Here is a 19,268-nt window from a genome sequence, read left to right on the forward strand (position 1 = left end):
ACGCCAGAAGCAATAATTAGTGAGAAGGCATCGATGAAAGCATGCACAGATCCGAGCTCATTGCTTCATCCTTGGGCGTCGCACAACTGAAGCAGAAGCTAAAGAAAGGCAAGAAGAGTAACAAAAAGAAACAAGCTAGACCATAAAGTGTCCATACATGAAATCTCTTTCTGAATGTATACATACATGAGAGTGAGACTACTTCTGTAGCAGGAAATAGTTATGCTTGGCAGCTGCTCCGTGTTTAATCTATGTGCATGGGAAAGCTTGGGAAAGCTAGGCATCCTGGACAAGAAATATTGCTTCTATGTGGAATATGTTTTTCTGGGATAGTGGGAGAAATGGGGAATATGCTTTTCTCCGATTTCAAATTCAGCCAGGGGGACATCAGTCGTCCAACGATGCTTTTATGGTATCATCTTCTGCGGGGGGGATATCGGTCAAGTCTAAACCCTCTGCTGGCAGGTCAGAAGACAGTGGACCCAGTACCCCATCAGGGTCAAGAGTTAACCCACTCTGCACAGTTAGAGAAAATGTAACACCATTAGGCTAGGAAATTACACCTGTAAGACGACAATGGGGGAGAAAAGAAGTATCACCAAATTGTTAAGCCAGCACATAAAAATGGCAAGAACTGTAGAAGTGTTCTTACAAACCCACACCATTAACTAATTTGATGGTATGTCGCCCACTCATTGGGTTGCCAAAATTGGACCCAAACAGATTTAACTAAGAAATACTACACTCTTGGTCAATTGCATTGGATCCGGAGAACGTAAAACAGTAAAAGATATTACTCACAGCTCGGTTTTTCAATTGGGCAAAATTTGCAATGCCTATAGCAGCATGGAAAGGTGTGTATGTGTGCTTGCGCGCGCATGTGTGTATATATATGTCAGGTTCGTAATGTCTAGCAATGTAGAAAGGTGTGTGAGCATGTGAAGAGAGATTGTTTCCTTGCCCTACAAACCGAGCTGTTGGGGAATAGTATTCTATGCTATTCCATAAGTTCTTTCTCAATTCTGGACTAGTAAAAGTATTAATAGTGATGACCGAAAACACACCTCAGGCTGAAACTTAAGCATGTCTGCACGAGCCAAAGCTTCTGCTTGAGCAATTCTCTGTCGGAACGTCTGAGCCATCTCCTCAGCCTATAGGAAAAAAAATCATAAACACATATAACTCACTTTGGTCTTAACTATTCCGAGAATAAAGATAAAGAACAATAATATATCCCAAGAAACAATAAACACAACTGGCAAAACCTAATTGAGCATTTAACTTTGCTTTTGTCCCCACAAGGAGCTAGTCAAAAACTGAGAGCTCCCAAATGAGTTGCCAAAAAGAAAGCATAATACATCCTCAACTTGAATACCGTTTCATGCATATTGACAGCCAATACAACCACCTCTGCCTCGGTCTAGCAGTAAGAGTGGCTACAATAGACTTTCCAAATGCAAGTTGGAATTTCCAATAAATAGAGAAAAAAAAAAGTGGGATATATTCAACCATGCACAAGAATAAAAGTAATTTCAGGATACCTTCTCGAAAACAAGCTTTGGATTCCGAATCATATCTCCTGGCGTAGGTTCTAACTTCTTGGTTGAAAGACTCACTCGACCTCTCTCACGATCATGACTTAGTATCATGACCTACATCGTAAATAAAAAAAAAAGGATTAGAAGCTTTACGAAATGGCAAAAATTGGATTATTTAGGATGGATTTAAACTTTTAGCAAAAGCATAACTAACCTTGAGAGTATCCCCAGGTTGAAGAACTGTTGCAATATCTGTAACTCGATCATGACTGATTTGACTAACATGAAGAAGGCCATTGATTCCACCAATGTCAATGAATGCACCATATTGCTTGAGGCTTTGAACAGTTCCAATAACCACTGATCCAATCCCAAGCTGTGCCTGGCTATCTGCCATCGCCTTGCGGTTACTGAGGACAAGCCTAGACTGCTCCTCGTCAACCTCTACAAATTTCAATGGAAGCTCTCTATCCAGAAGCTCTTCTGCTGTAGTTTTCTGTTGCGAAAACAGGAAAAAAGAAAGAAAGTGATGAACTGTAAAATACAAGGTGTATATGGTGCTAGATAAACTGGAATTTGTCAAAACAGAGAAGGAGTTCAAATGCATTAACAGTGAACGTAGGGAAAATTTTTGTCCTGGAAGACAATAGAAAAAGATTCCCCTCTATGATTTCTATTCTCAAACCACGCATTGTAATTAAATTAGATCAAATCTATTAACAAATTACACATTAATTAAATCTTGAATTAATGTGCTGCAGCAATTTTCTTGCCGAGCATGGCTGTGGTCAGCATAATAGCCATGCCCATTTAAGTAAAGAATCAATAAAGTCACTTACCATCAAGTCAAACTACATTTAAGATGGCATGGGGGGATACGATTTATTATGTGCCGATAACTTCATTTTTGTGATGCTCTACATGCGAGAGCCTTCAAAATATTTATGTTCCAACTTCACAGAAAGTCAAGATTTGCGATACAATGTAACATTGACAACCATTTCCCAAACAACCAAAAACAGAGACAGAAAATTTTTCTTCTAGATAATCATGGTCATAAAGAAAGCTGGATGAAGCACATTTTAAAAGCAGGTTAAAGAACGACCGATGATATCTGCGAGAAAGGGACAAATCCTCGAAGGCCCTCTACGACAGCAACCACTCCACCCTTGTTTCCACCAACAACCTACACATATATGAGAAGAAGAGAGAATAAACCAGCCACAGTCAGCACATAGCACAATGACATTGACATGGGAGTCAAATTAGATAAAAATCAAAGAAATGAGCAATCAGAAAATGAAATAGAATCCTCAACCCTTAATGAAATCTTTCGAGAGAAGGTGACATCTTCTGGAAGGCATAAGCAATCCCTTTAGCCTACAAGAATAAAATTGGTACCCCTGACTATACAAAATGCCAGCACAGCAATTTATCACTTTTTTTGAAAATAAAAATAGCTTTTAAACAAAAGGAAGAGACGAAGATGGTATGACCCTAAAAGTATGTGTATAAAATCTAAATGTCTTGACACAATTTTCACTACGCCAATTAAGAAGAGTGTATAACCTCCTGTACTTTAAGTTAAGCAAGTTCATCTTGTTCCCTTCAGAGATCCTTCTATCTGTCTTTCTGTGTGACCAAAAAATGACTAGCTGTGGCACTTAATTTCCTATATAACTGAAGATAAAATGGAAAACAGAAACATAGTGCTCAATACCCCTATTTTTGGTAAGTAGTGTTCAACAACCCACCTTTCCCTTAACAACAACATCTTCAGCTTGAAGCTGCCTGCAGCGTTCCCAAGCAATGTCATATTGGATGGACCGTAAACTCAAGACCAAACTATCATCAGACTCATTCTCGCCAATGATTAGAAACTCTTCTTTCAAACCAGGAAATATACCAGCTTCTTCAACCTGCTTTATTTTGTGAATGCATGCCTCCTGGACTGGCAAATATGCTGAAGACTTTGCAGTAACATCAACAAATGCCCCATTAGCATCTGTCAAGAAAACTGTTCCCTTGATCTGGAAACAACATATACACGTCATCATCATCGTCAAAGCGTTTGTCCAAAAAGTTTAAGCATCTGTAAACAAAAAATATAATCAAGCTGAATAACTGATTTTCCTGGTAGCATTTCAAACAACAAGCAATCCTTATAAAAGCTCGTCATTCACTATTGAGGGACTACACAAGTACAATGCAATTATATACTCAATACTGAGATTGTGAATACAAAAGAAGCAGTTCTTGAAAGATGCGAACTTCAAAGTAGGCATCAGTGCATCACCATCCTCGAAGTAAGATTGCAGATATTTCTAAAAACAACCATGAATCATACATTCTCAATTTCAAAGAGTTCAAAGTAGAAATCAAATACAAAGAAACCAATCAAGTTCCTTATTGGATAGAGATTCCGATTTCAAAAACGGCATTTTATGGCACAGTAAAGAAAATGTCGCAGCAGTTCCTGTTAGAGGCCATAGCCCATAGGCACTTAGCCATAGCAAGCACAATTTTTTTACCAACTATCTACACTCCATAAACTAAAAACTAAAAATAAAAAGTAGAAAAATATTTTTAAAAAATCAAATTGAACTAAAAGAAGTGGAATTAACCTTGGTTCCAATTTCAGAGTCGAAGTTGTATTGATCAAGAGCCTCTTGAAATTCCTCTAGAGTGAATGAGACGCCTTCCATGGGAGCATTGCGGCAACGTTCGTTAGCTTCCTGAAAGAGTTCCTTGAGCTTGAGCCTCTCTCTGGTCTCTGCATTCCCGATGGCCACTCCTCCCGCCAACGATACTATCACGCCACTGCGCTTCTGGAATTGCTTCACTGGATATAAGTACGACTTGTTCCTTGAGAGGGGCGTCGATAATACAGGCGCGCATCTCAGGCCGCCGGTCCACTGCTGCACCAGAGAAGCCATTTCTCTCTCTCTCTCTCTCGCTCTATGAAGACATGGCTCACTCGGAAAGATAAGGCGCTCCACAGTCCAGAAAAACAGGCCTCAGTGTTAATCACGGGCTAGCAGGCCCATTTCAAAATTTGCATCGGATGGATCAGCCTGGTCTTTTAACGAAAATAATGGGCCTTGGGTTGTTGACTTTTTATATTGGCCAGGGCTTAGTTGAAGTTGATATATGGGCTTGGGGTGATTGAGTCCGTTTGGTAGAGCGATTTTACCAAGCACTACTCCTCTCTCACCCGCACTCATACCGACAGCGAGTCAGGAGCCCTAACGCGGAGTCTTCATAGCATTTTTCGCATCCGTTTCGCTTCCGATCTCTTTCCCGACGACGGTGAATTTGTTGTTCTTTTATTTCTTTGGCCTTATCATTCAATTGTTAAAATACTCGTTCTAATCTACTTGGGTGGTCTTGGATTGTCAATTGTACAAAATAATAGCTGTTTTTTTTTTTTCCCTTGTAATTCTTTTCTGGGTTGTGCCTCCTCGATGCCTTATCAATGTTTTTGGTGTTAAAAAAATAAGAACAAGCCATTCAACTACTCTATGAGGGTCCCTTTTACTCAATATGTTTATTTGGAATGTTAGGGTCCGGAGGAATCGTAAGAGCCCATGTACAAATCTCAAATCAGAGGAGCTGCTATTAAATTTTGATACTGAATGGAATTTTTTTAATCCACTTTGTTGCACGGGCACAACATAGACTCAACCAGTCCGATCATTGTTTCCTTGCCTTTTTCTAACTTAAGGTTCTAGTTAAGGTTGGCCAGATGATGCCTTCATATTTTCTTAGTAGCAAAGCAGTTGGTAATCTGCTTTTCTTAGGTATGCACTTTGCCTGCATGATATTAGACTATTACCGGTTAAATTGCACATGCGCTGATTCCAAAATGCATGGCCTTGCAATTGGATTGTGTGGCTATATGTATAGGTTGGAGACACTCATCCTAATTTGTTATTGGTAGAATTAGCCGGGATTGCAAGTTCAATCATCGTGATTTCTTGCTTCTTAGATGCTTTACTAATTTTTCATGACTCTGACTAAGAAGTTACTTATATTTTAAGCTTAGAGGCAAAGCCTGAAGGTTCTGGTAAAATCAAGGATTCTCTAGTCTTCAATTTCTTTTGAATCTTCTTTTATTGTGATATTTATCATTTTCGTCAAGTTCATGATTAAAAGGGCTTGTTATTCCTTTTTATCCAGTTATGAACGCACGAGTGGAAGCTTTGTGGGAGCAAATGAATAAGGAAATACGTAACAAAACTGCCAAACCCTTTGTAGACGAGCGTAATTCAACTGTGAATATAACTTCAGAGAAGAAGTCTGATGTGAGGGTTGACTTATCTTTTACTGTTACTGATGTAATTAGCTGGTTAGAAGTTACTCTTTGACACAATTTCTTATTTTCATTCAATTTTCACAGAATTGGGTGAGATATTTGGGCTTGGTGCCTAAGGAGGCAACATCCTCTGGGCAGGAGAGACAACGGCAGGGAACTGGTGTGATTCAGAATAGCACCAGTGATGAAGAGAAGAAAGTTATGGCCTTGTGGGAGAAAATGAATAGAGGAGTATCGAATAAGACACTTAAATCATCTTCAAGTAAGACTGGTCCAACTGCAGATATAACTTTAGAAAGACCATCTGATGTAAGGAGTTTCTGTATGTTCTTTCCTTTTGTAGTGGAATTATTATATGATGATTGAGGAATCATTTCACAGAATTGGAGGTCATATCTTGGCCTGGCCCCCAAGAGGGCTAGAAGCCTTGAGCAAGATGCATTGCAGAAGGGACCAAGTGATGTGCAGAATGGCACCAGTGACGTGGCCAAGAGACTTGCTGCTACTGCTCTTGCAGCAGTTAAGGATGCTGCAGTTGCTGCATCAAATAGGGGTAAAATAGAGGTATACCACACAATGCACTCAACGTTTTCTCACCTTGCACTGGCTTTTTTGGGTTTACATTTGTTGCTGAAAATTATGGGCCTCTTGTGTTAGGACATCTTTTTGGATGATCACTTCATGGTCATGAGTTCTTCCAGTTAGTAGCTGTGAGAATTGTTTCTTGAAGATATGTCTCTGTAACTGCAAGCTTGACGACATCTGAGGCGAGCAGCTCACATGTTGTAGAACTGATGGTTTTGACCTTTGTCACTTAGATTGTTAGGATGTCCCTAGATTAGTGCATTTGTGTCTCACAATTTTTTTTTATTTTTCGGAAACAGCTACAAAGTGAATGCGATTCATTGATGTCCATGTATTTACATGAGTGTGCCAGATCATTAGTGGGCAGTTTATTGTATTTTATTTAACATCTTTTATTTTGTAGATTACAGAGGTTCGGGACTTTGCAGGACAAGAAATTGAATACAAGAAGCTTGTTGATGAGGACTCAAAGGAAGCATTTGAAAAGATCAAAGCTCCTGCACCATCTGCTGTTGATGCTGTTTTAGAGCAAATTAAGAAGAAACAAAAGCTCAGTGTCCTTGACAAGACGAAGAAGGATTGGGGAGAATACAAGGAGAACAAGGGAGTGGAAGAGGAGTTAGACGCTTACAAGAAGAGCTCAAACCAGTACCTGGAAAAAGTATCCTTCTTGCAACGAGCGGATGTCCGAGAATTTGAGAGGGAGAGAGATGCACGATTGGCTCAACAAGGCAGGAGGAGACCAGACATGCGGGAGGATCCATGATTTTGTGATTGTTTTGGACTGCTCCTCCATGAAATTTGCTCTCTCAATTCATGGAGATAGTGGGAAGGCCGGAAAATGTAGAAAGGAAAAGAAAAACCTTGTAGGCATATTCTTGAGTACGTCACGAGTCTTTGGTATCGACTGGGGGCCTGGTGAATCGGTGTTGTGATTGAGAAGGTCCTCAGTATGCGTGTGGTTGAGGTACATTCCAGCTACATAGTAACAGAGGAGAATTATCTGAATTGTACCTTTTGGTCCTCTCTGCTTGAAGTCCAGTCGATCCACTTTTTTCCTTGTTTGTAATTGTATTATGTATACCCTTGTTATTCTTTAGCATTATTTACTTGATGCAGCCCGGCTGTATGGGCATGAGGAATCGTTTGGTATTAATCCTGTCAGACATTGGTCCGTATGGATGAATAGTTTCACTGGCAATTGACCTCCCAATTCTAAAAATTGGAGCTATTAACCTAATGGCGAGGAAGAGACTAATAGAGCCCTATTCTAGGACAATACACTCGAGATTCATCTAGTATACCGCTATTTACAGTCCACAAGGTTAGGGAAACATTGTTAACTTGCATGAAAGCTACCACCCGATCTCATTTCCTCAGTAAAAGAAACATCGCAATGATAATGGCAAAAACAGTTCAACATACAATGAAAATGCCTCTCAATGTCACACTCAGTAGTTCAACATTCTCTTCTACTATTATTAGGCATATTGACACACAGACGATAAAACATCTGGGAGTTATGGTGTGATTATAAGTAACAGGAGTTGAGAATAGCAGGTTTCCCTTTCAAACACTCCCATCTGTTCCAAAGAAGACGCTAAAAGGAAAACATAAAAAGCTTTTGCTCAGTCGATCCAAAATTCTGGAACAAAAAAATGAAAACAAGAATCCAAGTAATAGCCAGAATTTTAGATGTGAATGGGCTTGTCATAGGTTGCCATGGCAGCCTCCTTCAATGCTTCACTCATTGTAGGATGTGCATGGCAAACCCGTGCTATATCTTCACTTGCTGCACCATAATTAATGGCCAGCACGGCTTCATGAATGAGCTCCCCGGCATTGGGTGCCATTATATGGACTCCCAATATTTTATCCGTTTCCTTATCAGCCACTATCTTGACTATACCGTCAGCATCATCAATTGCCTTGGCCCGACTATTAGCCAAAAAAGGGAACTTTCCAACACGATACTCAATACCAAGCTCCTTCACCTGCTCCTCAGTCTTTCCTACATATGCTACCTCAGGGTGTGTATAGACAACTCCTGGAACCTTATCATAGTCCACATGACCGTGCTTACCAGCTATGAACTCCACACAAGCAACCCCATCCTCTTCTGCCTTGTGAGCTAACATAGGGCCTGGAATTACATCCCCAATAGCATATACACTAGGCACATTCGTAGCAAACTTCTCATTAACTAAAATTCGCCCCATCTTATCAGTTTCCACTCCTATCTTGTCCAGACCAAGTCCAGCAGCGAATGGAGTTCTACCAGCAGAGACAAGAACAACATCTGCTTCAAGTGTAGTCTGATCGCCACCAGATGCTGGTTCAAGGGTCAACTTCACTCCATCTCCCGAAGTATCAACACCAGCAACCTTAGTCTTGAGCATGAATTTCATCTTTTGTTTCTCAAGCATACGCTGAAATTGCTTGCGGACTTCACCATCCATGGTTGGGACAATATCAGAGGCAAACTCAACAACAGTGACTTGGGAACCAAGTCGGCCCCACACTGAGCCCATTTCAAGCCCAATGTAGCCTGCCCCAATGACCACAAGTCGCTTTGGTATTTCTGACAAAGCTAAAGCTCCAGTTGATGATACAATTCTCTTTTCATCAATTGTGATCCCAGGTAAAGATTTGACATCAGAACCAGTGGCGACTATGATATTTTTTCCATTAACAACAGTATTTCCACCATCCAGGGTGTCCACAGAAACTTCAGTGGGAGACACAAACTTTCCATACCCTTTAACGTAAGTTACTTTGTTCTTCTTGAACAAACCCTCTATGCCTCGAGTGAGATTACCCACGGCTTTATCTTTCTGGGCCATCATGGCGGGTAAATCAACTTCAACAGAAGAGAGCTTCACCCCATGGCTGGCAAATGAGTGCTGGGCCTCATGGTACATGTGTGATGAATGGAGAAGTGCCTAAACACAGGTAGCATAAGCGTAATTAGCACATCACATACTAGGCACAATTTTCTATCCACCAACAACTAAATTCAAAATGAGTCGATAAAACGACTTGATGGATAAATGAAAAATACGCATTTAACATACTGTTGAGAAGCTAACCATGCAACCTCTGCCACGTACAAAGGTGAGATGTAGTTTGCCAATCAATTTGAGAAAATATCACCACACACACAATAGCTAGAGCTCCTATTTTTATTTACAAGCACTTTATAAGTATCCAAACACAGTTGCAGACTGGATTTATACTTCTTTCTTTTACAGCAACCGGATTTACACTTATCGTTTGGACATTTAAGTTTGAAAATAACAAAAGGACCGTCTTATTGACTGAAAAAAAATAAAAGAAAAGAAAGAAAAAGACTGTTTGATTTACCTACTTAACACAATAATGAACAGCTGGTAGGCTAGAGTAAGCTCCATCATTACGTTGATAAATCAACCTGATGAGTATTCTCTTGAAACCACTTAACCACCCTTCATGACCAAAAATATTCATCAACTGCTAGAATTTCGATATGCAGTATCAGTTAGGGCCAGCGTAGACAGGCTTTACAAAATCAATCTCCATGGAATGAAAAGTAAACTCATGTATTAGTTAACCTAGCAGTTAGTCACATGCCCTAAACTATCATATGCCCAAAAATCCAACGTTGTCACGCCAACTCTCCCAATGAAACGATTAGATTTATGAAGAAACCCTAGATTCAATAAAATGAAACCAATTTAAAAGAAAAAAAAATTGCAAGAGTTTCCACATAAGAAGTGAAAAATCAATCCTAATAAACAAAAAAAGCTAAGTCCTTTCAGACCTTAGAGGGGATACATCCGACGTTGAGGCAGGTGCCACCGAGGGTCCCTCTCTTCTCGATACAGGTGGTCTTGAGACCGAGCTGAGCCGCCTTAATGGCAGCCACGTAGCCGCCGGGACCTCCACCAATGACGACGACGTCGTTGTCCTCAGATCCCGATGCGAACCCCCTGGAAAAGCTGGTAAGCGATAGAGAGTACCTGAGTGCAGCATCCGATGGCGAGCTGGAGATTTTTCGAGCGAAAACATATGCCTTTCTCCTCGCTAAGCTTGCCATGGCCATCTCTTCTCTCTTTTTCCTCTGAAAGAGTTCTTGGCGAATGTTATTGATTTATTTATTCCGTCTTATTTCAGACTAAAGTAAAACGGGGAAGAGACAATCAGGGGTGGGCTAGCGCAAACAACCGTTGAATAGTCCCTCGCTCTCAATCACAATCATAGACGTTGATCCTTGGATCAATGATGCGATGTCTTGAGCTTTGTGGCGTTGATTCAAAGGATCCATGATCCTTGGATCAATGACCCTAGACGTTGTTATCTTCCTCTTGTATGCAAATCACCAATCACCGGCACAATTTAGAAAAATAAAATCAAGAAACAAAACGGGGGCCTCACAGTCACAGGTCTCTAGACAAAACATCATCCCTATTTGTTTTGTGCTCAGGTGGAGGTGGGTGGTGGAGAAAGAAGGGGCCTTCCAATCCATTGCTGATAAGAAGATGATGATGATGATGTTTTTATTTGGTCCATTAAAATATTTGGATTGCAACCAACTCTCAATTTCTAACACAAGACTACAATAATCCCCTCCCTCCTACCCCAAGCATCAATTATGAGGCATTTCAAAAACTTCAAACAAAACTAGGAATCATTCTTCAAATACAATTCAGAGTTAAACCCCCATGGATTCAAATCAAAATGCTCACCATTATTACCACCGGTGATCACTTCTATCCCTACAAAATTGCCGGCTGCTTTTTCTAAACCATCTGAAACAGCCTAAACAGTTAACAATCTTAACCAGTAAATGTACCAGTTAAATAATAGTAAGTTAGTTCCATCAAAAACATAATAATAATCAATTGCCTCCTAAAAAGCTCTTCAACCTATTCCGGGCCTCCTCAGAGAGGCCACAGCACCTCAACCGTTGCCGCTGAGGAGAGGACTTGGCATGATTTGGGGAAGAAAAGCAGATGACAACTGCAGTGAGGTTATCAGGAGAATGACGCTCTATTGCTTCCATGACCAATTCTCTTGCACACCGCTCAGGGTCATTATGTCGCTTTAGTGCACAACAGACTAGGCTGACAGCATGCTGGCTTGACATCACATCCCAAATTCCATCACAGCCAATGATTAGGAATTGATCGTCCTCTGTTATCATTATCTGTCGCACATCTGGTTCAGAGATGAGGGGTGATGCAGACCCAAGTGGCATTTTCAAGTCCCAGTCCCCAAGGGCTCGAGTGACAGCAAGAGAGCCGTTAACGTACTCATCATCAATGTAACCACCCGAGTCTTCAACTCGCTTTCGTTCTGGCAAATAAGAGGGCCGGTGATCTTGAGACATGTCAATTGCTTTTCCATTCCTGCAGAGGACTGCTCGGCAATCACCAGCATTTGCTACCAGCAAATGCCTTCCAAGTACTAAAGCAGTCAGTGCTGTCGTTCCACAGGAGCTGCTAACACTTCTTTCATCCGCCAAGGCAAGGTCTGCAAGTAAGAATGCTTTCCGATGGGAATCCACTAGTGCTTCTAACAAAACAGCATCAATATCAGAAGTCTTTGGAAGATCAGCATCTTCAAAGAAAAATTTCATGGCATTCCTCTTTACATAAGCAGCTGCTTCAGGCCCTCCATGACCATCAAAAACTGCGTAGAAAGCACTCGGCATGAAACATAGGGAACCCAGGTAAGCAGATAGATCATCAATTCGAATGTGCTCGTCCTCCATGTAACTTCGCAATCCAATGTCAGCATAGCTACCAGAGCGAATGCTCGGGATAAACTTCACAGCTGTCGAATCAATAAGGGTATCTTGAATGGAATCCGAGTAGCTCGCAACCTATAAAAAAAAGATAAAGAGTGGTAAGTCTATGTCCTGATTATCTGTAAACCAACTGATATCAAAACCAAGAATGCAAACGTCAACAACATCAACCAAGAGAGAGGGGCGGAGAGAGAGAAAGAGAGAGGGATTGAATAGAAGTCACAAGGGTTGTGAATCCCAAAAACTGGGGTCACACAAATTATACAAAGCATCAATGCATACAGATTTCACTGATATACAGATTTTACATTTCATACTGGAGCTCATCTTATGCTAGTCTTAACATATGCGAAAGGCAAACATAAAGAGTCTCCTTTTCCATGTATACCTATCGGCTATCGCATAGGTTTAGGTTTATCTACCTAAAGTCAGTAATACCTAAATATCCTATGAACCTACTTAGATATTTAAACACAGAACTAAACACGATTTTCCATCCAAACATGCCATAACCCACCATGGCCATAGAAGTCAATCAAAATACTTAACCATATAAATCAACAAGTACAGACCTATACCTGTAATTACACTGAAAAGAATCATATTAAAAAATAACCAAAGATAAAATTAAAAAAGACATCGGCCAAAACTTTTGCAGAAAATAAGAAGAAGCAACCAGTAGCAAAGATCAGCTTAGACATGGTTTGCAGTCCCCAAAACATTACTCCAATAAAAATTCTCAACATTCAGACAGAAGAAAATATAGGAAAACGAAATTTAAAAAAAAAAAAATGAGAGAGAAGAAATTACATCTATCCATATGATAAAAAAGTTTGATTCCTCTATAAAATCAAGAAACTTTTTCATCCAATCATGATGACAAAAGATAAGGTTAAGAAGCAACTTAACGGAGTTACAATTGACAGTACTAACAATTCAATCCTATTGAACCCCAACAATCAATTGGTCTTAACTCATATGACAACTAACTATATCTTAACTTGAAGAACCAAGACAATACCAATAAGTGGCTTCTCATGAATAATTTTATTCGGAGAAAGTAAAATCATAGATTATTTAATTTATATTCCCAAAGATATTATGGCAGAAAGGTTTACGACAGAAAGAATAAGGCAAGAAAGCCTTAAATCCGAGCACCCATTAAAGTAAATCAATGTACGCAATGGAATTTCGGTTAGAATTAATGATTAAAACTGATAACGCTTAGGGAAGAGGAACGACAAGGAAAAGCATAATGCATACCGAATTGAGCGAGATTTCAGCGGACGTCGAACCGAAAATTGGGGTTGAAGGAGAGGCAACATCAACCTGGAAATCAGTTTCCTTGGCCACACAGAGACGATACTGTACATCTACCACCGCCGCAGGCAAGGTCGGTTGACAGATAATCTCGGTCTCCGCAACGATCTTTTGACTCACAATCATCTTCAAAACGATCAGAAAAATCCTTGTTCGGTAGGTTTGTAATCACCAGAAAATTGAAAGAGCCTGTTATTTCTCAATCCTCTCGGACGGATCGCGAGAATTGAACTAGAAATCGAAGGAATTGGTGGGGGGTAAATTAGGGTTCTCTTGGGTGCTTCTCTGAACGTGTTTGTGTCGATAAGTAAATAGGAGGGGAGTGGTTTGGTTTTTAAGGAAAAACGAAGAGTTGAGTTGAGTCAAGTGTCGCACCGACTCGGAGAGTGAGAGTCCCCCTCCCACGCGTGTTAGGTTTAACCGTTTAAGTTGAGGCGGCAGCAGCAAGGAACAAGAGGAGCGAGCACGTGACTCTTTTTTTTTTTTTTTAAAGTGGTTAAATTTACGATTATATCACTCTGTAAGGTTTTCTTTGCACTAGCTTGTATTTTTGTCTAACAAATTATGGTTCAAAAAGTCTAATATTTCAAATGTTGATAAGATGAATTCATTCATTCATTAAAAAAACTATGAATATAGAGTTTATTTGATGGGTATACTCCACTTCTTTGTACCTTTGTTATGCTAAATTCTTTTTCACCGTTAATGGTTGGTGATGAATGATTATGAATGGCTTGCATGTCACACCATGATTGCTTAGGTGGATTAGACCATCATAGTCCCCATAGGAACTTAATCATTGCATACTAAGTAAATCCGTCAGACTTGCTTGCATACTAAATCACAAACTACGCGTGTAAGGTAATCACACCTCTTAGGGGTTCCATACTCATAGAAGAAGAAGAAGAAGAAGCTTACCTGATAAGTTAAAGTCGGCTGCTAATACTGGGTGGGTCTGGGTCTGGGTCTGGGTCTTGAATGATAATCCCTTTTTCCTTCTTTGAATATTCGTTACGCACTCGTAATAAGATAACAAATGAAGTGGGTAAAGCAAAAGCAGCAGCTACCCAACCCCCTGATTGAATGTCCAAGATAATCGACAAATAAATAAAACTACATGTAAACAGCCATTAATTAAACTTGGCTTTAACCGAGGAAGAGGGATTCCACACGCTCTTGATTTGTCGGACAATAATTTACTCACTCGCAGCAGATGGGCTTGCGCTCCTTTTGTAGCTTCTCCCAAAGGCACAGGACCATCCTTGGGCCCTGATAATGAGCCAGAATATAGTTTGATTCACATCCAGCATTGTAAAACTTCTCATCGTTCACATAATGCACTTCTTTACCACTCTTCTTGAACTGCTCAATCCATATGCCCACCGCAACATCCTCTAGCTTGAAAAGCTGAAAAGAACACCAAGTGACCAAACCAAAACAACAAAAATGCCGTGTGTACTTACATTGTGCACAAGATTAAACTTACCTTAAGATCTCTTTCCTGGTGGCCACGGACAATAAATTTTGCAATGTCCCGGGAGATGATATAACCAGGGCCATGAGCCCATGGTGGATATGATGGGTGAGGCCACTCCTGCCCAGAACAGACAACTGTCATGACAATGAGCAGTCGATAAAATATCATCCGAATAAGATTTAAGCGGAAATTATGGTTACCTCAGCACTGATATACCATTTGCTGTCTTTTTCTCTATGGGGAGATGATTCTGAGGATATAAGACCATAAAGGAGGCCATTAGTGGGCTTGCCCTTCAGGCTAGATAGAACTTCATCAATCCTAACAAAGGCATCATCATCTGTCTTCATAATGTATTTAGCAGGGAGGAGTTTGGTCTGAAATATTAAATAAAAAAGGGGGCCTAAGTGAACAGAAAAGTAATGACGAAAATCAAATGAATCGTCTAACGTAGAAATCTAGTAATGAATCCTACAATGTTATCTCAAGAGAAAGTAAATGGAAAAGCATATTCAAGCAAGAACAATAGAAGTGAGAATATCCAACTTCACGACAAGGTGGAAACCCGTATGACCAAATATACATGTACGGCTTGTTCCAAAGCAAAAAATTGCCCCCTTTTTTTTTCTTCATTTGACTATGAAAAGGGTAGAGCACTCAACAGGGTAAACCTTTAGGTAAGGTTTCAAACGACATTGATGCCTCTAGTAATATCAACTGTCTAGTCTGAGGATGCACATATCATACCCCAAGAATGCATACTGCTACGGTTTTCAAGGCAATGAGGCCATAATAATCAACAAAAGGCATCAGCTGGATATCTCCATATACTTGAGCTTCCCTCCACAGCTCATAATTGACCTGTATGTGTTTGTGCTGCAGGAAGAGATGGCAGGGATTAATTACACGACAAGTTTGTGAAGAAAAGAGGGAATTCATAAATGTGAAGCAGAGAGAATAATAAGGATGTAGAATTTCTATCAAGTTTGAAGTTATTCACTTACAAGGCCAATGAAAAATCGAACAGCAACATCTCCTCTACGTACAGCCTCATATTGCATCCAAGACCGTCTCAGTGCCATACGACGCTCAAAATTATTTCCCGTGGAGAAAACGCCAATCAACATTACTAGTCTTTTCCTGGAAACTAGAGGAGCTTTGAGGTGCTCAGCATCAACAACCAAATCATGATCCTCAGAAACAGGCAAGCCTTTCGCTAAGGCTGATAAGACTTCAACACCGCCATCCACTTTAAGGCTGCCAACTGACCAGGGCTCAAGTTTCTGCATTTTTAGATTTGAATCCCAAATGGGAAGGATGACTACTTTTAGAATGTCATAATCTCAAAGTATAACCTAGATTCTCATTTTTATCTTTAAAGGGAGGTGAACATGTACCTTACCTCCCTATATTGAAAAGATGTCTCATGCCTCCCATTTACAGTCATATGAAATCCATCTAAACCAGCCCATAGTGTAGCAGTGAATGGATTCCCTTCAACAAAAGGGAAATTGGCACTTGCATGAGCGCTTCCCCCAGAAAAATTGGTTGACGTGTCACTGCCAGGATGAGTCACATTTAGATTCTCTTCCCCGGTACTTTTGATGATTTGTTCATTGCAAAGAACAAGTCCATCAACTACAATTTTAATCAAATACATGTTACATTACAGCTTGGGGTCAGTATCAACAGATATAATCTAATAATTATTAGAAAACTAATAAGTAATAGCATGAGATGCAAGTGTCTTGACTTTCAAACAAGACTCTTGTTCATCTTCAAGAGATACTTTACAAAAGAGTCTGCTAACAAGGAACAATACGGAACCTGGAAGTGCTGAGATTTTGAAGTTTGGCTAATGGCTATGCACCAGCGGATTCTTGGAATAAGTGTGTGAGTGTGTGTGTGAGAAGAGAGCGAGAGAGATACTTGTGCAAAGTATAGCAGAATAGTTTTTCCAAAGCAAACTTCTCCTTGGAAAAAAGGAACTTTACTTCAATGATACCTATTCTATATTATCTTGAACTGAAACAGAGGACCATGTAACTTCAATGTTGATGTTGATTACACGCTAACATATCCTTCCTCCCATTCTATGGTAGTTAGTGAGATAGTAATGGCATCGTTAAGTACATTATAACCCACAGTCTATTATCTTAGCGTTCTCAACTGATAAAATGAAGGAATCTTACAGTGATTACCTTGTTAATACACTGTATAGCAAAGAATTTGAACTACAAGATGCACATTCAATGTTCATCAACAGGAGTGGTGAGATATTGATGTCACTCAATGTGCAATCTGACAAACTGCACAAATATAACTCACACTTTCCATGTAGTCCATACAGTGTTATAAAAAGTTCAATTACAAAAATACCTTCTGTGGTTTTTGTAGATCTATGGGAAGGACATCTTTCCCCCATGCTCCATCCAGTTTCGTTTGTCCATGTATTCTGAACAATAAATGCCTCCTGTGTCATGTTATCTCCAGGCAGGCTGACATTGTAATGCAAAATAATAGGGGGCTTCATCTCCTTGGAAAGTTGAGAGCCTACGAGGTCAATATGAAAGCTTCCATTGTTCCCATTGAGAATGCCAACCACTGTAATGGAAGAATCATCTACAAGTCCACAGGGGAGCTCAAGAATAATCCCAGTACTTGATGTTTCCCTACTATCTGGTTTATATACCGAGGATGGGCAGTTGGTATAATCTGGGTTGTTACTGCTGCTTAATTTGGAGAATTTTTCCCTCTCTAGCAATAAACATAAATCTTTCCATGCCATTGATGCCTCTTTAATCCCTTGCATTGTTTCGGGCAAAGAATCGGACCTGGATAGTAGCAAACGCATGTGGGGCCATACAAGCAAGGCCCTCGACTCTCCCTCGGATATATTATTGGGAGCATATAGATCATCGAGGCCCTTGACATGTATAAGATGTGGCTTTGTTGATGACTTTGCTAATTTCTTCTCTTCCATTCGAGAAGCCTCTTTTGTAGAATAATCATTTACTTCATGACCTCTAAAGAAACTACTTGCAGACTGCTTTTGTGGGGGAACTGGCCGAGAACCCATCAGGCAATAGCTGAAGACTAAGATCATAGCAAGAGCTACAATGAACAGACCACCAGACCACTTCTTCATTTTGAATAAAGAGAATGACACTTGGAACATTTGCATTGATTCATGCGACCAACTATTTACAAGTCATAAGGAATTAACCTGTGCATAAGCATGTGGGAAGGTATTGGGCTTATATCCCAAGCTGCAGAACAAAAGTTGGACATGGTTGGCACCCAGTTTAGATCCAATAACTGCCAATGAATTTAAAGAGAAAGTTAATTGAAAACTTTGAATCTAAACAAATCCTATCCAGTATAACAAAAAAGGGAAACAAGAAAGTGCTCAAAAAGATATTTCTTTGAACTTTGGGAAGAAACTTTTAACACCAAAAAATTATGAAGCCAAAGTTTCCCTCTTTTTTTATTTTTATTTATTTATTTTTATCATCTGCGTATTCAGTTCTGAACTACCAATTACCAAACAAGGAATCCATTAAGTTGGGAAAATGAATTGAGATACTCGCAAGGCTCTAGTAGCAAATAAACATAAGTGACGAATACCTTTTGCGCTCCTTAGAAGTAGCAGATACACTATGAAAAGAATGCTTACCTAGTCAGTAAATTCGAGGATCCCGCCGTTGGATGGATGAGAGGGAAGTAGTCGATGTCTCCAAATATGCTTAGTAACACAAAGATTTCGTTAAACAGAAGTCACATTTGAGCAGACATAACGAAGAGAGAAACTATTTCAGGAACTCAACTTGTTCGCTGCCTGTGACCTGTTCGGCTTCGGCTTCGGCGGTCTTGAGCTTTGGCCTTTGCTTTGGGACGTTTTGTCGGAAATTTGACAAAAGGTGGACCACTAGTCTTCTTTTTTCAATAATAAATTAAATTTGATAAAGTGGTAGATTATTAAAGGGTGGACGGACCTATCAAATAATCAACCACTTTTATCAAATTTAATTTATTATTAATACTGTTGGGATGCCTGAAAGAAATAGTCAGTCATATTTGCAAGTTTTAGGTTATTATTATGTATGGTTAGAACATACATAGGAATAAGATTTCTCCTATATGCATACTTAAAATAAGAAGAGCCTAATCACAGAAAGAGTATGGGGAGATGGCTAATGACAGAAAGAAAACATCCACTTCCCTGCAGGAGAAATACCCAGAATG

The 19,268-nt window shown here is 39.9% G+C and overlaps 5 protein-coding genes across 8 annotated transcripts; 1 reads left to right on the top strand and 4 right to left on the bottom strand.

The window, feature by feature from the left end:
* Positions 1-113: 113 nt before the first annotated feature.
* Positions 114-4,523, bottom strand: LOC120012053 (30S ribosomal protein S1, chloroplastic-like). Its single transcript, XM_038863293.1, has 7 exons — positions 4,163-4,523; positions 3,293-3,568; positions 2,644-2,724; positions 1,753-2,034; positions 1,542-1,652; positions 1,065-1,151; positions 114-516 (listed from the first exon to the last, which is right to left on the bottom strand). The coding sequence occupies exons 1-7, from the start codon at positions 4,472-4,474 to the stop codon at positions 388-390; spliced, it is 1,278 nt and encodes a 425-aa protein (XP_038719221.1). The 5' UTR covers positions 4,475-4,523; the 3' UTR covers positions 114-387.
* A 190-nt stretch (positions 4,524-4,713) lies between these two features.
* Positions 4,714-7,616, top strand: LOC120013591 (craniofacial development protein 1). The gene is made up of 5 exons (XM_038865447.1): positions 4,714-4,847; positions 5,718-5,842; positions 5,938-6,162; positions 6,235-6,417; positions 6,842-7,616. Exons 2-5 carry the CDS (start codon positions 5,720-5,722, stop codon positions 7,202-7,204), a joined length of 894 nt encoding a protein of 297 aa, XP_038721375.1. The 5' UTR covers positions 4,714-4,847; positions 5,718-5,719; the 3' UTR covers positions 7,205-7,616.
* Positions 7,617-7,814: 198 nt separating this feature from the next.
* On the bottom strand, positions 7,815-10,749 carry LOC120013589 (dihydrolipoyl dehydrogenase 1, mitochondrial-like). The gene is made up of 2 exons (XM_038865445.1): positions 10,238-10,749; positions 7,815-9,380 (listed from the first exon to the last, which is right to left on the bottom strand). The coding sequence occupies exons 1-2, from the start codon at positions 10,517-10,519 to the stop codon at positions 8,130-8,132; spliced, it is 1,533 nt and encodes a 510-aa protein (XP_038721373.1). The 5' UTR covers positions 10,520-10,749; the 3' UTR covers positions 7,815-8,129.
* A 227-nt stretch (positions 10,750-10,976) lies between these two features.
* Positions 10,977-13,943, bottom strand: LOC120013590 (probable protein phosphatase 2C 13). The gene is made up of 2 exons (XM_038865446.1): positions 13,490-13,943; positions 10,977-12,301 (listed from the first exon to the last, which is right to left on the bottom strand). Exons 1-2 carry the CDS (start codon positions 13,670-13,672, stop codon positions 11,315-11,317), a joined length of 1,170 nt encoding a protein of 389 aa, XP_038721374.1. The 5' UTR covers positions 13,673-13,943; the 3' UTR covers positions 10,977-11,314.
* Positions 13,944-14,520: 577 nt separating this feature from the next.
* Positions 14,521-19,206, bottom strand: LOC120012737 (hydroxyproline O-galactosyltransferase GALT3). 4 transcript variants are annotated; one of them, XM_038864200.1, is made up of 9 exons: positions 18,700-19,206; positions 18,250-18,292; positions 17,403-18,137; positions 16,426-16,661; positions 16,028-16,306; positions 15,771-15,899; positions 15,224-15,400; positions 15,033-15,140; positions 14,521-14,953 (listed from the first exon to the last, which is right to left on the bottom strand). In XM_038864200.1, the coding sequence occupies exons 3-9, from the start codon at positions 18,127-18,129 to the stop codon at positions 14,747-14,749; spliced, it is 1,863 nt and encodes a 620-aa protein (XP_038720128.1). In that variant the 5' UTR covers positions 18,130-18,137; positions 18,250-18,292; positions 18,700-19,206; the 3' UTR covers positions 14,521-14,746. The 4 variants fall into 4 exon arrangements, with proteins under 4 accessions (XP_038720128.1, XP_038720127.1, XP_038720126.1 ...); XM_038864199.1 differs by having other exon boundaries at positions 18,250-18,341; XM_038864198.1 differs by having other exon boundaries at positions 17,403-18,292.
* Positions 19,207-19,268: the final 62 nt, after the last annotated feature.

The sequence above is a fragment of the Tripterygium wilfordii genome, chromosome 13 (genome assembly GCF_013401445.1).
Source record: "Tripterygium wilfordii isolate XIE 37 chromosome 13, ASM1340144v1, whole genome shotgun sequence".
Lineage (NCBI taxonomy): Eukaryota > Viridiplantae > Streptophyta > Magnoliopsida > Celastrales > Celastraceae > Tripterygium > Tripterygium wilfordii.